Source organism: Microtus pennsylvanicus, chromosome 7 (assembly GCF_037038515.1).
Source record: "Microtus pennsylvanicus isolate mMicPen1 chromosome 7, mMicPen1.hap1, whole genome shotgun sequence".
Classification (NCBI taxonomy): Eukaryota; Metazoa; Chordata; class Mammalia; order Rodentia; family Cricetidae; genus Microtus; species Microtus pennsylvanicus.
This window is the reverse complement of record NC_134585.1, coordinates 5787369-5806437: the sequence shown is the minus strand read 5'-3', so window position 1 is coordinate 5806437 and position 19069 is coordinate 5787369. Positions and strand designations below refer to the sequence as shown.

At 47.3% G+C, this 19069-nt stretch overlaps 1 protein-coding gene across 5 annotated transcripts in view; it reads right to left on the bottom strand.

Annotated features, from left to right (window-relative positions):
• C7H6orf89 (chromosome 7 C6orf89 homolog) overlaps positions 1-19069 on the bottom strand; it is a 32658-nt gene that overhangs the window by 2230 nt on the left and 11359 nt on the right. For all 5 annotated transcript variants that reach the window (XM_075979735.1, XM_075979731.1, XM_075979732.1 and 2 more), the window contains 6 exons: positions 15985-16192; positions 15185-15398; positions 6474-6628; positions 6221-6360; positions 3615-3744; positions 1178-1301 (listed from right to left, as the gene is read on the bottom strand). In XM_075979735.1, the coding sequence (XP_075835850.1) occupies positions 1178-1301; positions 3615-3744; positions 6221-6360; positions 6474-6628; positions 15185-15398; positions 15985-16173 (952 nt within the window). In that variant the 5' untranslated portion in view covers positions 16174-16192. The remainder of the gene's footprint in view (positions 1-1177; positions 1302-3614; positions 3745-6220; positions 6361-6473; positions 6629-15184; positions 15399-15984; positions 16193-19069) is intronic.

Sequence of the window (19069 nt, the reverse complement as noted above, 5' to 3'; positions counted from 1 at the left end):
TTAAATCCTATAACCAGCATTCTGGATGCTTGCGAGAACTGGAAATCTAGAACCTGGAAAATTCAAGGTGCTTCCGAAGCTGTCTGAACAATAGCACTTGTAGAAAGCAAGACAGAGAGACCTGTCTAAGTATGACCACAGATTTCAAACCCTGTTTTCTCTAACAGCCACTCAACGTAGGGTCACTCCCCCTGCAGGAAACGGCCTGCTGTTTCCACACACACGTTCGCTTTTTACCGCAGTTTTGCACGGCCGGGCCAGACCAGCTGGGCCCCATTATTACTGTTCAGTCTGTGTCATACTTCCTCCCCTCGCCTACGCTAAAACAAAGGTTCTGAGATGTGGAGCAGAGCTTGGCACAATGCCAGCCCCTGGCCCTCACTGAGGTGAGAGTGTTTTAGGTACCTGGGACTTCTGATGGCCAATAGTGAAAGGTCCCAGCTGGAAGCTGGCTTCAGCCTGGCAGGGGCTCCAGATCTTGTGATGTAGCACCAACAGGGGCAGCAGTGGCATTTGCTGCCACCTCTGCTTCTGCCAAGAGGACTGCTGTCAACTGACTAACTCTGGAGTAGGTTCTGAGGACACTGGTAGGAAACAGAGTCAGAATCGGGGTGCGCCACCAACTGAGCTGGGACTTGGCTGTGGGATGCACACAGAGGTGACACCTACGTGATAGTGGCCCGTCACCTCAAACTGACTCATTAGCAAAACAGGTATAAAGGCTTCCTATGACCTTGTCTTGGCTCCGCCCTGACATGCCTGTGTGACTTAATGGTGGGACACTGGGAAGGTCATTTGACTCTCATTCCAACTTCCTCATCTATAAAATGAAGAATTATTCTAAATAACTTCCAGAATCCCTTTTAACTTGGAGTGGTTATGCCCAACAGACATCTACATTCTCAGAGCTGTTGGTACATGCATCTCCCTGTTGTGCACGCGTCTCCCTGTTGTGCATGCGTCTCCTATGCTAGTTTACCTGTTCTCTTTTTAAGCATAATATATATCGACTCTGTTAATAAAATGTTACTTTTGATTTAACCAGATAGAACCTTCATATATTTTTGGATGTGAGCCTAACACCTGAGCCATCTGTCCAGCCCAAAGAATAGAACTTTCTTGAAGACATTGTTGATACTTAGAAATATTGTCTCTGTCCTCCTGGGACCCTACATACCAATATCTCCAGGTCCTATCGGCATGGTCATGAGATGACAGTGTCTTCGGCACTGGAAGGGAGGGATGAGCTGCAGCATGGCTTTCCCGCTGCCAACAGCAAACAGCTCGTGCACCTTATGCATCTGGAGTAAAGAATGGATGCAGAAGAAAGAAGGAAAAGAATGAGTATTAGTGGACAAAACCCTTTACACATAATGGTTTTTTCTTTCCATCTCTGTCCTACAACTCTGTGTAGACCAGGTCAGCTTTGGACTCAAGAGATTCACCTGTCTCTGCCTCCCAAGTGCTGGAATTAAAGGCGAGTGCCAAAATGCCTGGCCTTACATATGGCCTTGCGTTTCCTAGTAGGCTGAGCAATGAGGAAAACATGATTAATAACAAATTTTTTAATTATTTATTATGTATACAATGTTCTGTCTTGCATGTATGCCTGCCCATCAGAAGAGGGCACCATATCTCATAGATGGTTGTGAGACACCATGTGGTTGCTGGGAATTGAACTCAGGACCTCTGGGAGAGCAGTCAGTGCTCTTAACCTCTGAGCAATCTCTCCAGCCCCTAACAAATTTCATAATTATCTCTAAAACAAAACAAACTAGTCTCTCCTAATCATGGCATCTCCTGGTACTGAGGCCAGGGTAAAAATCTCTTCTCTGGGTTATTTTTAATATTTTTTATTTTATTATCTGTATGCCTATATATAGGTACTTCTGGAGCCTAGAAGAGGGAGCCTGAGTCCTTGGAGCTTGAGTACTAAGAGTTGTGAGCTGCCCAATGTCAGTGCTGGGAACTGAACTTCGGTCTCCTGCAAGAGCAAAAGTGTTCATACCATCTACAGGTTCTTCTAAGAGGAACTGCATAATTTACTGGGCAGCATGCTCAGTGACAGTCCAAGTGTCTCCAAGGCCATACAGAGCCATTTCACTGGCAACCAGGGGCACAGAGGCCTCCTATCTTGAGCTGGCTTGCAGGAAATAAAAACCAACACTGGAAGATGCTTTGCCATCTGTAGTCCTGAAAGACTACATAAGACCACAACCAGGGGGTGCAGCCCTCATTCATAGGCTCAGAGGCTTGGGCTGTGCCTCTTCATGCCCAGGATGGAACAGATGATTGAGGGCAAGCCCTAGGCAACACCGAGGAATAGGAGACGTAGGGCTGTGTAGTGACCAGACCCTACTTCTTCTCTATTCCAAGACTGACCTGGGACACTGGCTTTTCCAGGGCCTAGGGACCAGGAGGAAGACAGGAGGGTGGAGTACTGAGGCTGGGTGGGGATACACATGTTCTAAGAAACCCAGCTTGTGGGGCACACCCCACAAGATGACTGTGATAACCGTTTGAATAGCTGTATAACTCCCCTGGCTGGACTCCTTTGTGCTCAGCAAGCTCATGAAACTGACTTCAGTATTCAAGTGGGAAAACTGAGATAAAGTCCCTCGCCAAAATTCTATCATAATTATGAAGATGAAATCCTACTGGGGCCCTGAGGTCTAGCTGGACATAGCAGGCCAAACCAGTGAAGTCTGCAGCGAGAACGGCCCCTCCTGACACCGCAGGCCTTCCCCACACAGCAGCAGGCAGGCACTTACTTCTACACAAAGTAGGGTTTTTCTTTTTTTGGGGGGGTGGGGGGTGGGGGAGCAGTTTCAAGACAAACTTTCTCTGTAGCTTTGAACCCTGTCCTGGAACTTGCTCTGTAGACCAGCCTGGCCTCGAATTCACAGAGATCCACCTGACTCTGCCTCCCAAGTGTTGGGATTAAAGGTGTACACCACAGAGTAGATTTTACAGGCTATGAAATTCCATCCAGACAGTTGAGCAAGCTTGGAACAAATAAGGAGTATCAGGAGGTTGCAGACACAAACCAGAACTTGTAGAAGGGCACAGGTAGGAAACTCATTCAAATTAATCAAAATTCTGAAACCATCTTCAGGAATGGGACTCCATAGAGAACAAATTCAGATAAAAGCAGACAGACCCAACACAGAGGGGCTTCTCCCATCCACTGGCCCTGTCCAATGGAAAGGGGGGGGGGATAAACAGGTCAGCCCCGGCCTTCAAGTGCCATTAAAATGTCCCAGGCCCTCAAGTGCTGGCCTTTCCTATTTGCTGCCCTGACTCTCTTGTTTGTAGATGGGGTTTTCAAAGTTCTCCTAAAGTTGGGTTAAAGGTTTCGCTCTCAGGTTCCATTTCCCTACTGGCATAAAGAAAAGGCTGGGACTATAAGGACACACTATTCATCTACAGCGTTGTCTACACTCTGATTTGAGGTAGGGATGTCAACTTCCCACTCCTCTGAAGAGGAAAGGTCTCTGGGAACGCACCTTCCTGCCAGACGCCAGCAGTGGGGACTAACTCACCCTCTGAGTCCACTTGCAGAGAAGGCCTCCATGGGATGGGGAAAATACCCGAGTCCTGACAGCACGTCTTACCTTGCTACCCAACACAGGTCCAGGGTGGGTCAGGAAGCACTTGTTTAATGAGACGTCTTTTGGAAATGGAAGTTGGGTAAAAACAGGAAAAAGCTCCCGTAAAATTTGTGATCTGTTTAGAGGTCTCCTCCTGAAAAGTGTGAAAAGAAACAAGTCACCAGCCAGGTCAGCCTGCTCATCTGCAGGAGGGACAGACCATGGCGGCAGGTGCAGAGGAGAGAGCTGAACTATGTCTTTTGCACTTTTTTTTAAAAAAAAAAACAACATTTTTTTAAAAAAATGTTTTATTTCTGTAGTTGGGAATGGTGGCACATGCCTTCAATCCCAGCACTTGGGAGGCAGAGACAAGTAGAGCTCTGAGTTTGAGGTCAGCTGGTCTACAGAGAGAGTAGAGCTACAAAGCGAGCCCTGTCTCGATAAATACATGAGATATGTGTGTCTGTGAGGGTATGCCATGTGTGTGCGGGCGCCCACAGGGGCCAGACAGGGAGTTATGCACTGTGGCTCTGGGGACCAAGGCCAGGTCCTCTGGAGCAGCACACCCTAACTGTCTTTTCAGACCGTCTGATTTTTTTGGAACAGTTCATGGATCCCAGCTGGCCTCCTACTCACTTTGTAGCTGAGGCTCATAACTTTATCTGATTCTGCCGCCTCCACAGTCCGGTGCTGCGATTACCCAGCAGGACCACGTCTCAGCATCAGATCCATGGGGACAGTCATGCAGTATGAATAGTACCATACATGCTCACCAAGAGAAGGCCTACAGGTAGTTATCAGGGTGGGTGTAATGCTAAGTTCCAGCAGAAGCAATACAAAGAATAAGAATCAACTCATTGTACCTTAAAAAGGAAGCGGAAGTAACAGCAGGCTAGCTGCAGGGAGAGAGACTGAAGGAGGAGGAAGGGACCAAAGGCAGGACTTTTCTTTGAGGCAGAATAGGAGACAGTGGGCAGCCATTCTATCACACAGGACGATGACAAGTGTAGAGAAAGGTGGGAGGCCAGGGAGACGGTTCAGCAGGCTGAGGAACTTATGTGTAGGCCTGACAACCTGAGTTTCACCCTTGGGTCTCATAAAGTGTCAGGGAGAATCAACTCCTGAGAGCTGTCCTCTGACCCCACGACTGAGGAGGGCCTAGTGAGGGCTCAGAAGCTAAGAGCTTATTCTCTCAGAGCACATACACAGTGGCTCACGACCGGCTGTAACTGCAGCTCTAGCACATCTGTTCCTCTGGCCTCGGAGGGCACCTGCACTCATGGTACACATCCCCCACACACAATTTAAAATAATAAAAAGCTACGTGGTAGGAAGAAATGACTCCTGAACATTGTCCTCTGACACCCATGCACATGCTATGGCACACAGTATCCTCTCTCACACACATACACATATAAATTATGTAAAAAAGAAGGCACAGGCGTTAAGAAGTTAGCCAGCAAAGAAGCTGGAGAGATGTCTCAGCAAATACAGGCATCTGCTGCCAGGTCTGAGAACCTGCGGTCCACCCCAGGCCCCACACAATGGAAGGCAAGAACTGCCTTCTACAAGTTGTCCTCTGACCTCCACACATACATGATAGCACGAGCACACACACATGAACATGATAAACAAATGATAAATATAAAAAGTATTTTAAAAAGAAACTATCCAACAAAACCCTAAGGTGTAATTTTAATTTTCCTTTGAACTAGTTCTCCATAGAGGCTGGCTCTTCCTTTCTCACAGGAGGGAATCTTAGCCTTAAGAAATGGCCCATGTTTTCTGTCGACACAGAAGGAACTGGAGAGCAAACAGGTTTCCATCGTGAGTGAGCTTGGCAACTGTCTTAATTGTCTGAAACTAATCTTCAATCTGCAAAGTGACTGAGAATCCCACTTTGCACCTTGGCCTGGATGCAGCTCTTGTACCTGCTAAGCTTTCTCCTCACCCCTCAACCTCCTGACCCTTCTCCTTAGAAGAAACAGTCAGGTTCTGGTGGTTTGGATGAGAATGTCCCTCACAGCCTCAGGCATTTGAATACTTGGTTCTCAAGTGCTGGCACTCTTTGGGGAGGCTTAGGAAGTCTGGCCTTGCTAGAGAAGTCACTCTGAGAGCATAAAGACTCTGTCTGTCCAGGTAGTGGTGGTGCACATGCCTTTAATCCCAGCACTCAGGGGCGGAGTCAGGTGGATCTCTGGTCTACAGAACTACACTGTAGCCTATTTCCAGGCTACAATGAGAAACCCTGTCTTGAAAACCAAAACCAAAACCAAAACCAAACCAAACCAAACAAAAAAATCCCAAAAAACAAGAACAAAAAAAAGACTGTCTGCTGGGTCCAGGTGATGGCCTCTCATTGCTCTGGAAACACGGGCCCAGATAAACACGGTATTTGGTCACGGTGTTTATCACAGGAGAAAGTACTGGATACATGAGCTGCACGGCAGCACCTTCCTTAGGGACCCTGCTCCCTTCTTCCTCCTTGCAGTGCATGGCAGGCTGACCCAGGCTTCTGTCCTTGACTTGAAGGTGTGCTGTGACCTGATCATTTATGGTGCTGGCTCTCACAGCTCTGACACCTGCCCTGCCCCTTCCTCACATGCAAGCTAAGCACCCTCCAGACTCACCACGGGTAAGCAAATGGGAACCACCTCTCAGGAAAGCAGCGCCACCACTTGGTGAGAAACCCCTCAGTGAAGCCCTCTGTGGCTTCAGGGTACTGGCATGAGAAATGCTGAATCTCTGAAGACAACAGAGGCTGCCCTGTCTTGGTGACACAGAAAGACAAAGAAGGCCACAGTGAGTTACCACAGCTTCGCAGGGCTTGATCCGGCCTTTTGTGGGCAGGCTGTTCATAGGAAAACCTGGCTTCTTGCCTACCTTGATCACCAGAGGACGGAGTCTCTCAAAAGTCTTCGGAGTGTCCTCTAGGAGCGTTACTTTGAGGGGGAATATCTGGGCACAGACAGTGCAGTTGGCAGGGATGGGTTCTGACTCATTCTGCTCACAGTCACTTGTTGACCAGAAGTCCAAGTCTGAGAGGGGAAGAGACAGAGGGCAGACAGGTTCAGAAGGACAGCTGCTGAGCCAGGAACAAACACAGACAGGGAAGGACCAGTCTTCCTCTGGAGATCCCTGTGAGCAGGCCTGGAGGGCGGGGAAGGAGAGGCACTTTTTTCTGTATGATTTTCTATACTGTGGAAATAAAATCTTTTTAACACATACACGCATGTCCTCAATCAAATCACTCAGCAGAGCATAACAGTTACAAACATTTAGCTACACCATTCTCCTGTCTCTGACCTGGCCCTGGAATGTCTGAGCACCTCCATCCCGGAGCAGGCAGTACATAGTGCTCCCACACTAGGAAGTCTGAGCACCTCTATCCCGGAGCAGGCAGTACATAGTGCTCCCACACTAGGAAGTCTGAGCACCTCCATCCCGGAGCAGACAGTACATAGTGCTCCCACACTAGGAAGTCTGAGCACCTCTATCCCGGAGCAGGCAGTACATAGTGCTCCCACACTAGGAAGTCTGAGCACCTCCATCCCGGAGCAGGCAGTACATAGTGCTCCCACACTAGGAAGTCTGAGCACCTCCATCCCGGAGCAGGCAGTACATAGTGCTCCCACACTAGGAAGTCTGAGCACCTCCATCCCGGAGCAGGCAGTACATAGTGCTCCCACACTAGGAAGTCTGAGCACCTCCATCCCGGAGCAGGCAGTACATAGTGCTCCCACACTAGGAAGTCTGAGCACCTCCATCCCGGAGCAGGCAGTACATAGTGCTCCCACACTAGGAAGTCTGAGCACCTCCATCCCGGAGCAGGCAGTACATAGTGCTCCCACACTAGGAAGTCTGAGCACCTCCATCCCGGAGCAGGCAGTACATAGTGCTCCCACACTAGGAAGTCTGAGCACCTCCATCCCGGAGCAGGCAGTACATAGTGCTCCCACACTAGGAAGTCTGAGCACCTCCATCCCGGAGCAGGCAGTACATAGTGCTCCCACACTAGGAAGTCTGAGCACCTCCATCCCGGAGCAGGCAGTACATAGTGCTCCCACACTAGGAAGTCTGAGCACCTCCATCCCGGAGCAGGCAGTACATAGTGCTCCCACACTAGGAAGTCTGAGCACCTCCATCCCAGAGCAGGCAATACATAGTGCTCCCACACTAGAATGCGTGCACACACTCTGCTGTTCTATGCACACCTGTGTGGAGGCCAGGCCGACTTTGGAAAGGAAGAGTGAGATGAGGGCTGACTCTAAGGCAGAAGGGATAGAGACTTCTCTGGCTGTTTTGGGGAACAGTGAATTGCCTTTGCTTATAAGACAATGCTCCACCTCAACTCGGAAGGGATATGCTACCACCAATTGCTGCTTCCACTCCAAGGATCGATCATAATGCTGGCAATTGAACCTGGATCCTCTGAAAGAACAGCCAGTGCTCTTAACCACTGAGCCATTTCTCCAGCACTTGTTTTCTGTTTTGTTTTGAGATAGGATCCCTCTATGTAGCCCTGGCTGTCCTGGAGCTTATTATGTAGACCAGGCTGGTTGTGAACTCAGAGATCCACCTGCCTCTGCCTCCAGAGTACTGAGATTAAACAACACCCTCCCTCCTACTTTTAGAGACAGGGTTGTACTATGTAGCTCTGGCTGGCCCGAATCTCACAGAAATCTGCCTCTTAAGTTCATGGATTGAAGACATGTGTCACCATGCCTGGTCTTTCTTTTCTTCTTTAGGGTGCATTGGTGTTTTGCCATGGATGTCAGGTCCCCTGGTACTGGAGTTACAGACAGAGAGCTGCCATGTGGACATTGGGAACTGAACCTGGGTTCTCTGGAAGAACAGTTAGTGCTCTTAACCACTGAGCCATCTCTCCACACCCCTACCCCTTGGTTTGTAAAGACAATGTCAAATGTCTTACTAGGCAGGTGAGATGGCTTGGGGTGTGCTTTTGGCACAAGCTTGCTAACTAGAGTACAATGGTAGGAGAGAAATGGTTCCAGAAAGTTGTTCTCTGACCTTCCCATGTGCACTGCTGTAACAACACTCACACCAATAAACAAACAGATGATGCTTAAAGAAAAAGAATATCCGACCATGTAGCTCAGATTGGCCATGCCTTAAACTGTGATACCTCCGCCTCAGCCTCCCAAGAGCTGGAATTATAGTTATGTCTGGCTCCAGGATTATACAGTACAACAGTACATGACATAAAGGTGTGTGCATATAAACACCTCACATTGCAGTGATAAACAAAATGTGGACACTAGCCAAATTAAAGAAAGGCATAAAACACAAAACCCTTCAAAAGTACGCAGTGGGATGAATATCAATCCCTCGTTCCTATCCTTTCTGGATTTGGAAATTCTATTTTTGCAGACACAGTTATGATGGGTCATACTGATGGAGAATGGGCCTTGAATCTAATCCGAATGATGCCCTTACAGGAAGAGGGGATGCAGGAAACCACAGAGGGAAGACAACGTGTGAAGATGAGGCAGTGAATGGAGCCACAAGCAAGGAAAGTCAAAGCCTCTGCTCCGAGCAGCTGGAAGCAGTGCCAAGGGCTTGGATGGAGCGCAGTCCTAGCAATGTTCCGTTTCAGATCCTTGCTCCCAGAATTTCCACAGGGTAATTTCTCTTGTTTTGAGCCATCCAGGCTGCCATACTTTTTTTGGTAGCATTAGAAATCAATAGTATGTCTAGGTAACAGTATTATATACATAAAGATTTTTTTTTTTTTTTTTTTGGTTTTTCGAGACAGGGTTTCTCTGTGGCTTTGGAGCCTGTCCTGGAACTCGCTCTGTAGACCAGGCTGGTCTCGAACTCACAGAGATCCGCCTGCCTCTGCCTCCCGAGTGCTGGGATTAAAGGCGTGTGCCACCACCGCCCGGCTTATACATAAAGATTTTTATGTACACCTGATCTAAGAAGGATCATACATATGTATATATCTATGTAAACAAAAGTGGTTTTTAGGCCAAGCGTAGTGGTACACACTTTTGGTAATTCTAGCACTTAGAAGGTTAAGGTACGACTATCATGAAGGGAGTGGGGTAGTGGTGTTCCACACCTTTAATTCCAGCACACAGGAGGCAGAGGCAGGTAGACCTGAGTTCAAGGCCAGCCTATTTAACACAGGAAATTTCAGGTCCACTAAAGATAAAGATTCTCAGAGAAATGGTAGAGGGGAAAAGCACCTTTAAAATCACAAGAATGGCTGTTTGTGTGTGTGTGTGGTGGAAGAGAATGGTGATGTGGGAGTGTCATATATCAATCTGTTGATTTCATTGGTTAAGTAATAAACAAACTGTTTGGGCTCATAGCTTAGAACATAGGTGGGTGGAGTAAACAGAACAGAATGCTGGGAGGAAGAGGAAGTGAGCTCAGACTGACAGCTCTGCTCTCTGGAGCAGAGACGCCATGCCCCGCTCCCGGGCAGACACACACAGGATGGACGTAGGCTAGAATCTTCCCGGTAAGACCGGTGCTCACAGATTATTAGAGATGGGTTGATCAGGATATCAGAATTAGCCAGTAAGGGCTAGAGCTAAAGGGCCAAGCAGTGTTTAAATGAATACAATTTGTGTGTTGTTATTTTGGGGCATAAGCTAGCCAGGCGGCCGGGGTGCTGGGGACGCAGCCCCACCGCTCTTATTACAACAGAATGGTTTGTTTGTATCTGTCTCAAAAGCAAAAATGTAATAAATACTGAAAAAAAAACTAAAAAAAAAATCCATAGAGAGCCTCTGTCTCAACAAAAAAAAAAAAAAGAAAGAAAGAAAAAAGAAAATTTGCTTCTTAGTCTTTTGGCTAGGCTCATGTATAAAATATTTTAAGTATTTTATTATTGTTTATGTGTGTGGGCATGCTTGCTACAGAATGCATAGAGGTCAGAGGTCAGAGTGGAGTCAGTTCTCTTTCTCCACCTTTATATGATTGACAGGATGGCAAGGCAAGCATCCTGACCCCTCTGAGCTGGTTTGCCAGGCCAGAGTATTTTTCTTAAAAACAAACTCTTATGTCTCTTTATGGTCTGTAGACTCATTAGGTATCTCCCATGAAGATCAGGAACACTTAAGCCAGGATTATCAACTAAGACTGAGTCTCTCCTAAGACAGCCCTAAGCAGCCCCTGACAGGAGCAGGACAGATACCAGCCTGGTGGCCAGCAAAGCAAGGGGAAAAATGAGGGAAAAGGACCGTAAGGACTGGATAACACAGCCTACCCACATGTCATGAGGGAGAGCTACATTTGCTTCCTACACAGCCCTGAGATCACTGAGAAGGAATGGCCAGCCATGGATTATAGTGGTGAGGGGGCATGGAGGTGCAGGCACGTCACCCCACAGCATCCGAACAGCAGGGAGATGTGGCCAGACTCAGTTGGCCCTCTGTCTCTCCACAAAGGTTTTGTTTGACATTAACAGTGGCAGGATTTGCCAAGCCAGTGGGAAAATGCCAGCAGCAGCAGAGAGGGCACCAAGCCACCCTGGCTCAGAACCTGCCTTCAGCTCCTAAAATGCCACTCTGACTCTTTCAGCCGCTGTCCTCCCCCACTTCACCTGCAGCACACAGGGAAGGCAGGCACTCAGCAACTCCCATCTTCCCCTAGTTCCCAGGACTGTTACTCCAGATACCCCCCTCTAACAACTAGCTAGCTCAGAAACCAGGTCAAGGGTCACTGAGACGGGAACACCTTGGAGCCAACTCTCAGGCACAGTCAGACCCCAACCCACCTGCTTCTGCAGAATACCAACCTCAAGATAAAAATGACATGTGTTTTCATCGCGAGTTCTCCTACTCGGCTTTTGTTGTTGTTGTCGTTGTTTTCTTTAAAACACTAAAAATGAGCTCAATAAAGCTCATGACCTGTATTTCAAGTTCTCCCTGGGGTCTGGATCATTCCACTGTTTGAAATGTCAAATTCAGTGTACCAGACCAAACACAGCCTTGAAGTGCGTGTGCAGGAACCCTCCCACCCTTTCTCACAGCCGGGCACCTCTACAGAAGAGTGGGTGGGCTGACCTACTGTGGAGGCCTAGTTGTTGACAAAGAAAACTGGGCACAGCCTAGAATTCTCAGTAGGGAAGGCCTTTCACACACATTATTACCCTGGCAGAAAGCAAGACTAAACCCCTTTCTGGGTAAAGGGCAGCGCAGAAAACAAAAGCACAAAGCTCTTGCTCTGTAGGTGGGGCCTAAGGCGCTCAGGGCTCAGCTGAGAACAGCGCAGGACATACATGGAGGAGGGGGTGGCGCTGACTTTTCAGAACCTTCCCCTGGGGAAGAACATTGGACGAGGAGATTGACACAACCTCAGAAGAATGACGACAAAAACAGCCATGACACACTCATCATGGCTCCCCATGTGATGGAGGTGGGTCTTGTATCTTATCTGTTGCTTTCATTGGTTAACTAATAAAGAAAACTGCTTGGCCTAATAGGATAGAAAATTAGGTAGGCGGAGTAAACAGAACAGAATGCTGGGAGAAAGAAGCCGAGTCAGGCAGTCGCCATGATTCTCCCACTCCAGACAGACGCAGGTTAAGATCTTTCCTGGCAAGCCAGCTCGTGGTGCTACACAGAATATTAGAAATGGGTTAGATCAATATATAAGAGCTAGCCAATAAGAGGCTGGAACTAATGGGCCAAGCAGTGTTTAAAAGAATACAGTTTCCATGTAATTATTTCGGGTAAAGCTAGCCGGGTGGCAACCCCGCCACTGCTTCCTCACTACACCCATGCCCGACCTCCTATTCTAGGGATGTGCTCAGAAGAATCTGCTGAGCCGGTGACAAAGGGCCCTCATTCCCATGGCCTGTGCTCACTATTTCATCAGACTCTGAAAGCTCCTGTTGCACAGGTGACCTTTTCAAGGTGCCCTATGTCAGAGGCAGCATGCCCAGAGCCATTTTCACACAAAGCGGGAATGGACAGGGCAACCTTTCGCCACTCACTTTACTTAAGGAGCACAGCACTGGAGCTATTCCAATAGAGCCCTGTCCGCATGAGTCCGGCTGTTTCTCTCCAGCTTTAGGCAAGCTAGCCAGTCCCCATCTTAGCACTTCCCGCATTCTGAGGTGCCACAAACACTTAAGGGAGTCTGTGAAGGCTGAGAAATGAGCACAAAGACCAAGCGCAGTGTGCAGGTGCTGGTTGGAGCTCTCACCACAGGGGAGCTTATTTGCAAGTAAGAGAGGCAGGCACGGCTGGGCAGCTCAGCAGAACTCACTGAGCACCAACAAGGCCTCCAGCACCACAGACCCAAGTATTTCACAGTGGGCTGTGGCGTGGACTCTAAGCCTTACTTATTCCTTAGTTCTGAAGCAATGACGGGCCTGCCATTTTCCTAACTCCTCAATGACACTGCATCCACGTCCTCCTTCCTCAGAAGGGTCAGAATGCAGTAAATAGAGACAGCTTCCCACATGAGGGCCAGCCCAGGCCTTCCCAGTGCAAATGTAAGTTCTGACTGAAAACTGTCCACTGGGCTTAGTTCAGGTTGTCTGTATGAGTGTATATGGGGGTGTTCCTGCTAGAGCATGGACACCAGTGGCTACCCAGCTGAACCAGCAACACTTAAGTGCTCCTCAGGGTGGGCGGGGTCTCTTGAGCCCTCCCCATTTATGATGGAGCGATGCTGGTCCCATCTTGGGTAAGCAGCCATGAGTATCTTTAATGCAAATATTTTCAGTGGCATCCAGAGTCTATGTCAGAAATCTGATAGAAAATGCCAATTAGGGTAAGCGCACACATTTCCAATAGAATTGCTAACTGTGGTACTAGAAATTGCTGTTCAACTGTATGGCAATAAATAAATATGATGTTTCCTGTCAGTTTAAAAACAAAAAATCACGGTGCAGAATTTTGGGGTTTTTTTCTTTTTTTTTTTTCGAGACAGGGTTTTGCTGTAGTTTTAGTGCCTGTTCTGAACTAGCTTTTGTAGACCAGGCTGGCCTCGAACTCACAGAGATCTGCCTGCCTCTGCCTCCTGAGTGCTGGGATTAAAGGTGTGCGCTACCACCATCTGGCGCAGCGTTCTTATCATACAATGTTCCCTTCCTCTGGTTTTGATATGATTTGGAAAACCTTTTCATAACCTCCTCAAATGCACACAGATAGCTTTCAAAGGCGACTTTCATGGCTGTCAAAGCCAGGCTTAAAGGAATGGCACTATGATTTTATAAAGGTCAGGGAGAGTCTTTTTCCTGAAACATTTTCTAAGACCCTGGATCCTAAGGCTTCAGAGGAAAGTTATAAAGAAAATGTGGACAAACGGGAGTGATACCACAAAAACACGCAACCAACCAACCAACCAAACAAACTAAACAAACAGAAAGCAACCAGGGCTTGAGCAGGTTGGTAAGATGGATCAGTGGGTACAAGTGCTTGTCAGGCAAACCTGACACCTCAAGTTCAGTCCTCAGAACCCCATCAGTAGGCAAACCAACTCCTGAAGCTGTCCTCTACGATCGTGAGTGCTCATTGTACTCACACACACATACACAGGACGCACATGTGCCTGTACTCACACACACATGACACACATGTACCTGTACTTACACACACATATACATGATGCACATGATACTAATAATTTTTTTTTTCAAAATCTAAAGGGGGATTGGGAGTATAGTTCTAGTCTTGACTGTCCAAAGGCCTGGGTTTAATCTTCAGCGTGGAAAAAGAGAAAGAGAAGATAAGACTCAGATCCCAAATACCCTGAGCAACAGCCTTCCTTCTATGCTTACTCAAAACGTAGGGTTTTTTTTTTAATATTTATTTATTTATTATGTGTACAGCATTCCTTCCATGTGTGCCCGCAAGGCAGAAGGGGGTGCCAGGTCTCATTATAGATGGCTATGAGCCACCATGTGGTTGCTGGGAATTGAACTCAGGACCTCTGGAAGAGCAGTCAGTGCTCTTAACCTCTGAGCCATCTCGCCAGCCCTCAAAACGTAGGTTTGACGTGATCCCTTATGACACTGTTTTCTAACCGAGTCCCTGTGGCTCCATGATTGTTAAAGTGTCTCTTGACCTGGTTGTGGGGAAAACTGCCATCCCCTGGAGCTGCATTAATACCGCAACTTACTGTGGTAGTGGTAAAGAGCAAGGTGAGAGGGACAGCCCAGTAGGACAAAGCAGGGCGAGGGCCTGGTTAGAGCTAGCCACCACACGCAGAAACCCCAGGGGAGAAGGTCTAGAGAGAGGGCAGCCCTTTTGCAGACTCCATCCCTAACATTAGAGAATTTGAATCTGGCTCCACCAGACATGTTTCTCTAGCAAGTTTAACTTCTCTGCGCCTTAGATTTCCTGTCTGCAAAATATGAATAATACAATTCATCCCACAGTCTTAGCAAGGATAGAATGAGGACGATATTAGGAAGATGTCTCTTATTAGATACCAATAAATCATTTTCTATTAAGTATCATCAAGAAAAGTGGATCTCAGCACTGGTGGGACTGAGGCCAGCCTGAGGCTCAAATCAAGTTCTAGGACAGGTCCAGCAACATGAGACTCTATCTTAAACACAACAAATTAAACAAAAAGAACACCCATCTCTAAGTGCAGCCTTCTACCTGGGAAGGGTCTGTCTTCCTCTCCACCTTGCAGAGGAACGCCCTTAGTCTCTGACATATACTTCTTGGCGATGGGCAAGGACATCAGCCGAATGTGATGGATGAGTGAACGCCACGTGTGAGCTCCCGAAAGCACTGGCTCGGGTGCTAATGAGCTAAAAGGTTGAATTATAAAGTAGGCAGCGAACAAGATTAATCCCAGAGTTAGGAGGACCTAGAAGGAAAGACAAGAGTGGCATTAAGAATTGCCCCAACAAGAAAGTTCCATACATAACACTGAGGAGAAAAGCAAGCCTCTTCTGCTATTTCCAGTATACCTAGAACTGATCCACTCTCATAACCAAGCCATTTGCTTGCTCTCCAAAAGCGGTCAAAGCTCGAGAGCTGTGAGGCCTGCAAGGCTCCACAAGCTTCCACCCCACAACCAGGGGCTATGCTCACTACACACACAGCTTTCACTTCACGTCACACAAGTCACATTTCCTAGCAACAGACAGCAAGGATAATGGCTGGTTTATGCTAGGAAAACCTAGTTCAGAGCTGGGCGGTTGGTGGTGCACGACTTTAATCCCAGCACTGGGGGATATGGGCAGAGGCAGGTGGATCTCTGTGAGTTCAAGGCCAGTCAGGACAGGTTCTAAAGCTACAGAGAAACCTTGTCTCAAAAAATCAAAAACAAAAACAAAGAAACAACAACAACAACAACAAAAAAAACCCACCTAGTTCAGTACTGGATCAGTCAGCAGTTACAGGAAGGGAAGCTGAAGCCCCTGAGAAAGGCTCTACAAGCAACACTTTACCTTATATATGGCTAAGAGGAGAGGGTACTGGGGTGGTCCCCTTTGAGGTTCATTCTTCTCCAGCAGCCGTCTGATAAATTTTTCGATCGCCTTTTCTGACATTCCACACTGATGGCCTGTCTGTCTCACCAGATCAACGGTCTCTGAAAGCTTGTCATAGATGCTGATCTCATTAGCAGCAAGATCCATGTCTTCCAAGATGAAATCCCTGGAGAGAACAAAGGACAACGAGCTTCTTTCTTCTTCTTCCTTTTTTTTTTTTTTTTTTTTGAGATAGGGTTTCTCTATGTAGCCCTGGCTGTCCTGAAACTCACTCTGTAGACCATGCTGGCCTCCATAATGCTGGGATTAAAGGTGTGAGCCACCACCACCTGGCAAATGACAGTTTCTTATCTTTCTTTTTGTTTTTTTTTAAGACAGGGTTCCTCTATATAACAGTCTTGGCTGTCCTCAAACTCACAGAGATCCGGGATTAAAGGCATGCACCACCACCACCCAGCAAATGACAGTTTCTTTAAAAATGCTTCCTGCCCAACAATGTTTCTTGACCCTGAAGCAACAAATTTTGTGTTTTTACTCCCAAACTACAGCAGACCAAACACAATGAGCATGGAAAGACAATGTCCAACTGTTGTATGAACTACACTTTTCTTTTTTTAATTTATTCTATTTTTTAATTTTATTTATATATTTTTATGTGCTTTGCATGTACACCTGCAGGCCAGAAGACGGCATGAAATCCTAATACCAATGGTTGTAGCCACCATGTGGTTGCCAGGAACTGAAGACAGGACTTCCGGAAGAGCAGCCAGTGCTCTTAACCTCTGAGCCATCTCTCCAGCCCCTCCCTGTACAACACTTTTCAAACTATCGTTTTGTTTTCTGTTTTGAGACCGTATCTTGTTATGTTGCTCAGGGTATTAGAATTCTCAGGCTTGAGTGATTTTCTTGACTTAGTTTCTCCAATGCTGAGATTACAGTCCCAGACAGGTCACTGCATCCAGTTTATGCATGACTCATAAAATGTCATTTAACCAGGCTGTGCATGGTAAGGCACATCTTTAATCCCAGCACTCGGGAGGCAGCGGCAAGTGGATCTGTGTGAGTTCCAAGCCAGCCTGATCTATAGAGTTCCAGGCCAGTCAGGGCTACACAGTTAGACCTCAAAAAAAATTTTTTTTAAAAAAAAATATTATGTGCATTGGTTTTGCCATGGGTGTCAGGTCCCCTAGAACTGGAGTTACAGACAGTTGTGAACTGTGATGTGGGTGCTGGGAATTGAACCTAGGTCCTCTGGAAAAGCAGTCAAGTGCTTTTAACTGCTGAGCCATCTCGCCAGCAAATATGGGACCCCCAAATTTTTAAATTAAATACATTCAACATTTTTTTCATATAGGAGGAACCATGCTTAGGATTTCCCCCCCTTAAAAGCAGAGGGTCCTCTTGGTTGCCTACTTCAGTCTCAAAGTGCTTCTAACCCTGACAACTCCTGGCATGGAGCATGTGGGATCTTCAGTAAGAAGATGCTGCACCTGTCAAGCAGTCGAGCAGCTCCACAGAGCAGACGCCTGACATGTCACTGCTCAGGACACATGAGTGCACTCCTTTTTCCCTCTGTGCCTCCTGCCTCCCTCGGGCATCTTCTGATTGCCTCCTTTCTGCCTAAACACTTGGTCCACTGCTCTGAACACAGCCTGCACATCAGAATTTCCTAGAGAGCCTACAAGGTAGATCCAACCTGCTCCTCTTGTGGGCTTCTGTGCTCACACCACTAGCAGGCAGGGGTCCACAGAGTTTTCACGGAGCTCTGCTCCTGACTTTAGAATGCAGCCACCCCAGGGGATGGGAGGTGGTGGCTCACTGCGGTTTTGATCTGTATTTCTCTGAAGGTTGGTGATGCTGAGCATCTTCTTGGGTGCTCATAGGCCACTGAGAGTCCCCTTCTACAGGAAGGGCTGCCTCATTATTAATCTGAAGGAATTTTCAGTGTGCTCTGTCCTGGACAGCAGGCCCTTACCAGACATTGCAAACATTCCCTTCAGACATCTAAGCTTGCCCTCTTCCTGTTGGCAATACTAGGGTTGAACCAAAGGCTCAGTTCCATTTCACTTTCTTTCTTTCTGCCTCTTTAAAGATTTTTGCTTGTTTTTTTTGTTTTGTTTTGTTTTTCGAGACAGGGTTTCTCCGTGTATCTCTGGCTGTCCTGGAGCTCTGTAGACCAGGCTGGCCTCAAACTCACAGGGATCCGCATACGTCTCCCTCCCGAGTGCTGGAATCCTGCCTCTGCCTCCTTGAGTGCTGTGATTAAAGGTGTGTGCCACCACCGCCTGGCTTCTTTCTGCCTCTTAAAAAAAGATTATTTAGTCATTAAAAGAAAAGTCTCATAAAGCCCAGCCTGGCCTCAAACTTGATGTGTAGCAAAGGCCTTCCTTGAATTCTAATCCTTTGGTGTGCACCACCATAGCAGGTTCTATTTGACTTCCTTTTTGTACCTTTCTTCTTTTTTTTTTAAGTTTATAAATGTGTATGTGTGTGCACATATGTGTGCACGCACACACGTGCACGCGCAGGTGACTGAGGAGAGCAGAAGTTTAGCACTGCACACACTGGATCTGTAAGAGCCCCGCCCCCCAATTTCATTCTCTTGATGGCTTTTTTGCACCACAGCTTCTACACTCTGCAGAGGTCCAAATTCTCCCTTTGCTACTTGTGCTTCTGCATCACATGGGAGAAACCAATGCCTAGGTCAATCTCACGGTTTTTTTTTTTTTAATTTTTAAAGGTTATTTTATGTATATGGGTGCATGGCTGCATGCCCTATGTGTGCATGGTACACTCAGAGACCAGAGGATGGCACCAGATCCCCTGGTATAGGAGCTACAGATAGTCGTAAGTCACTATGTGTGTACTGGGTATATAACCCAGGCCCTCTGGAAGAGAAGTCAGTGCTCTTAACCACTGAGTCATCTCTCCAGCCACATAGAGGTTTTTCTTTAAGTTTTCTTCTAAGAGCTTTTTTTTTTAATTTCATTATTATTATTTTGTTTTTGAGACTGGGTTTTTCTGTGTAGCCTTGGCTGTCCTG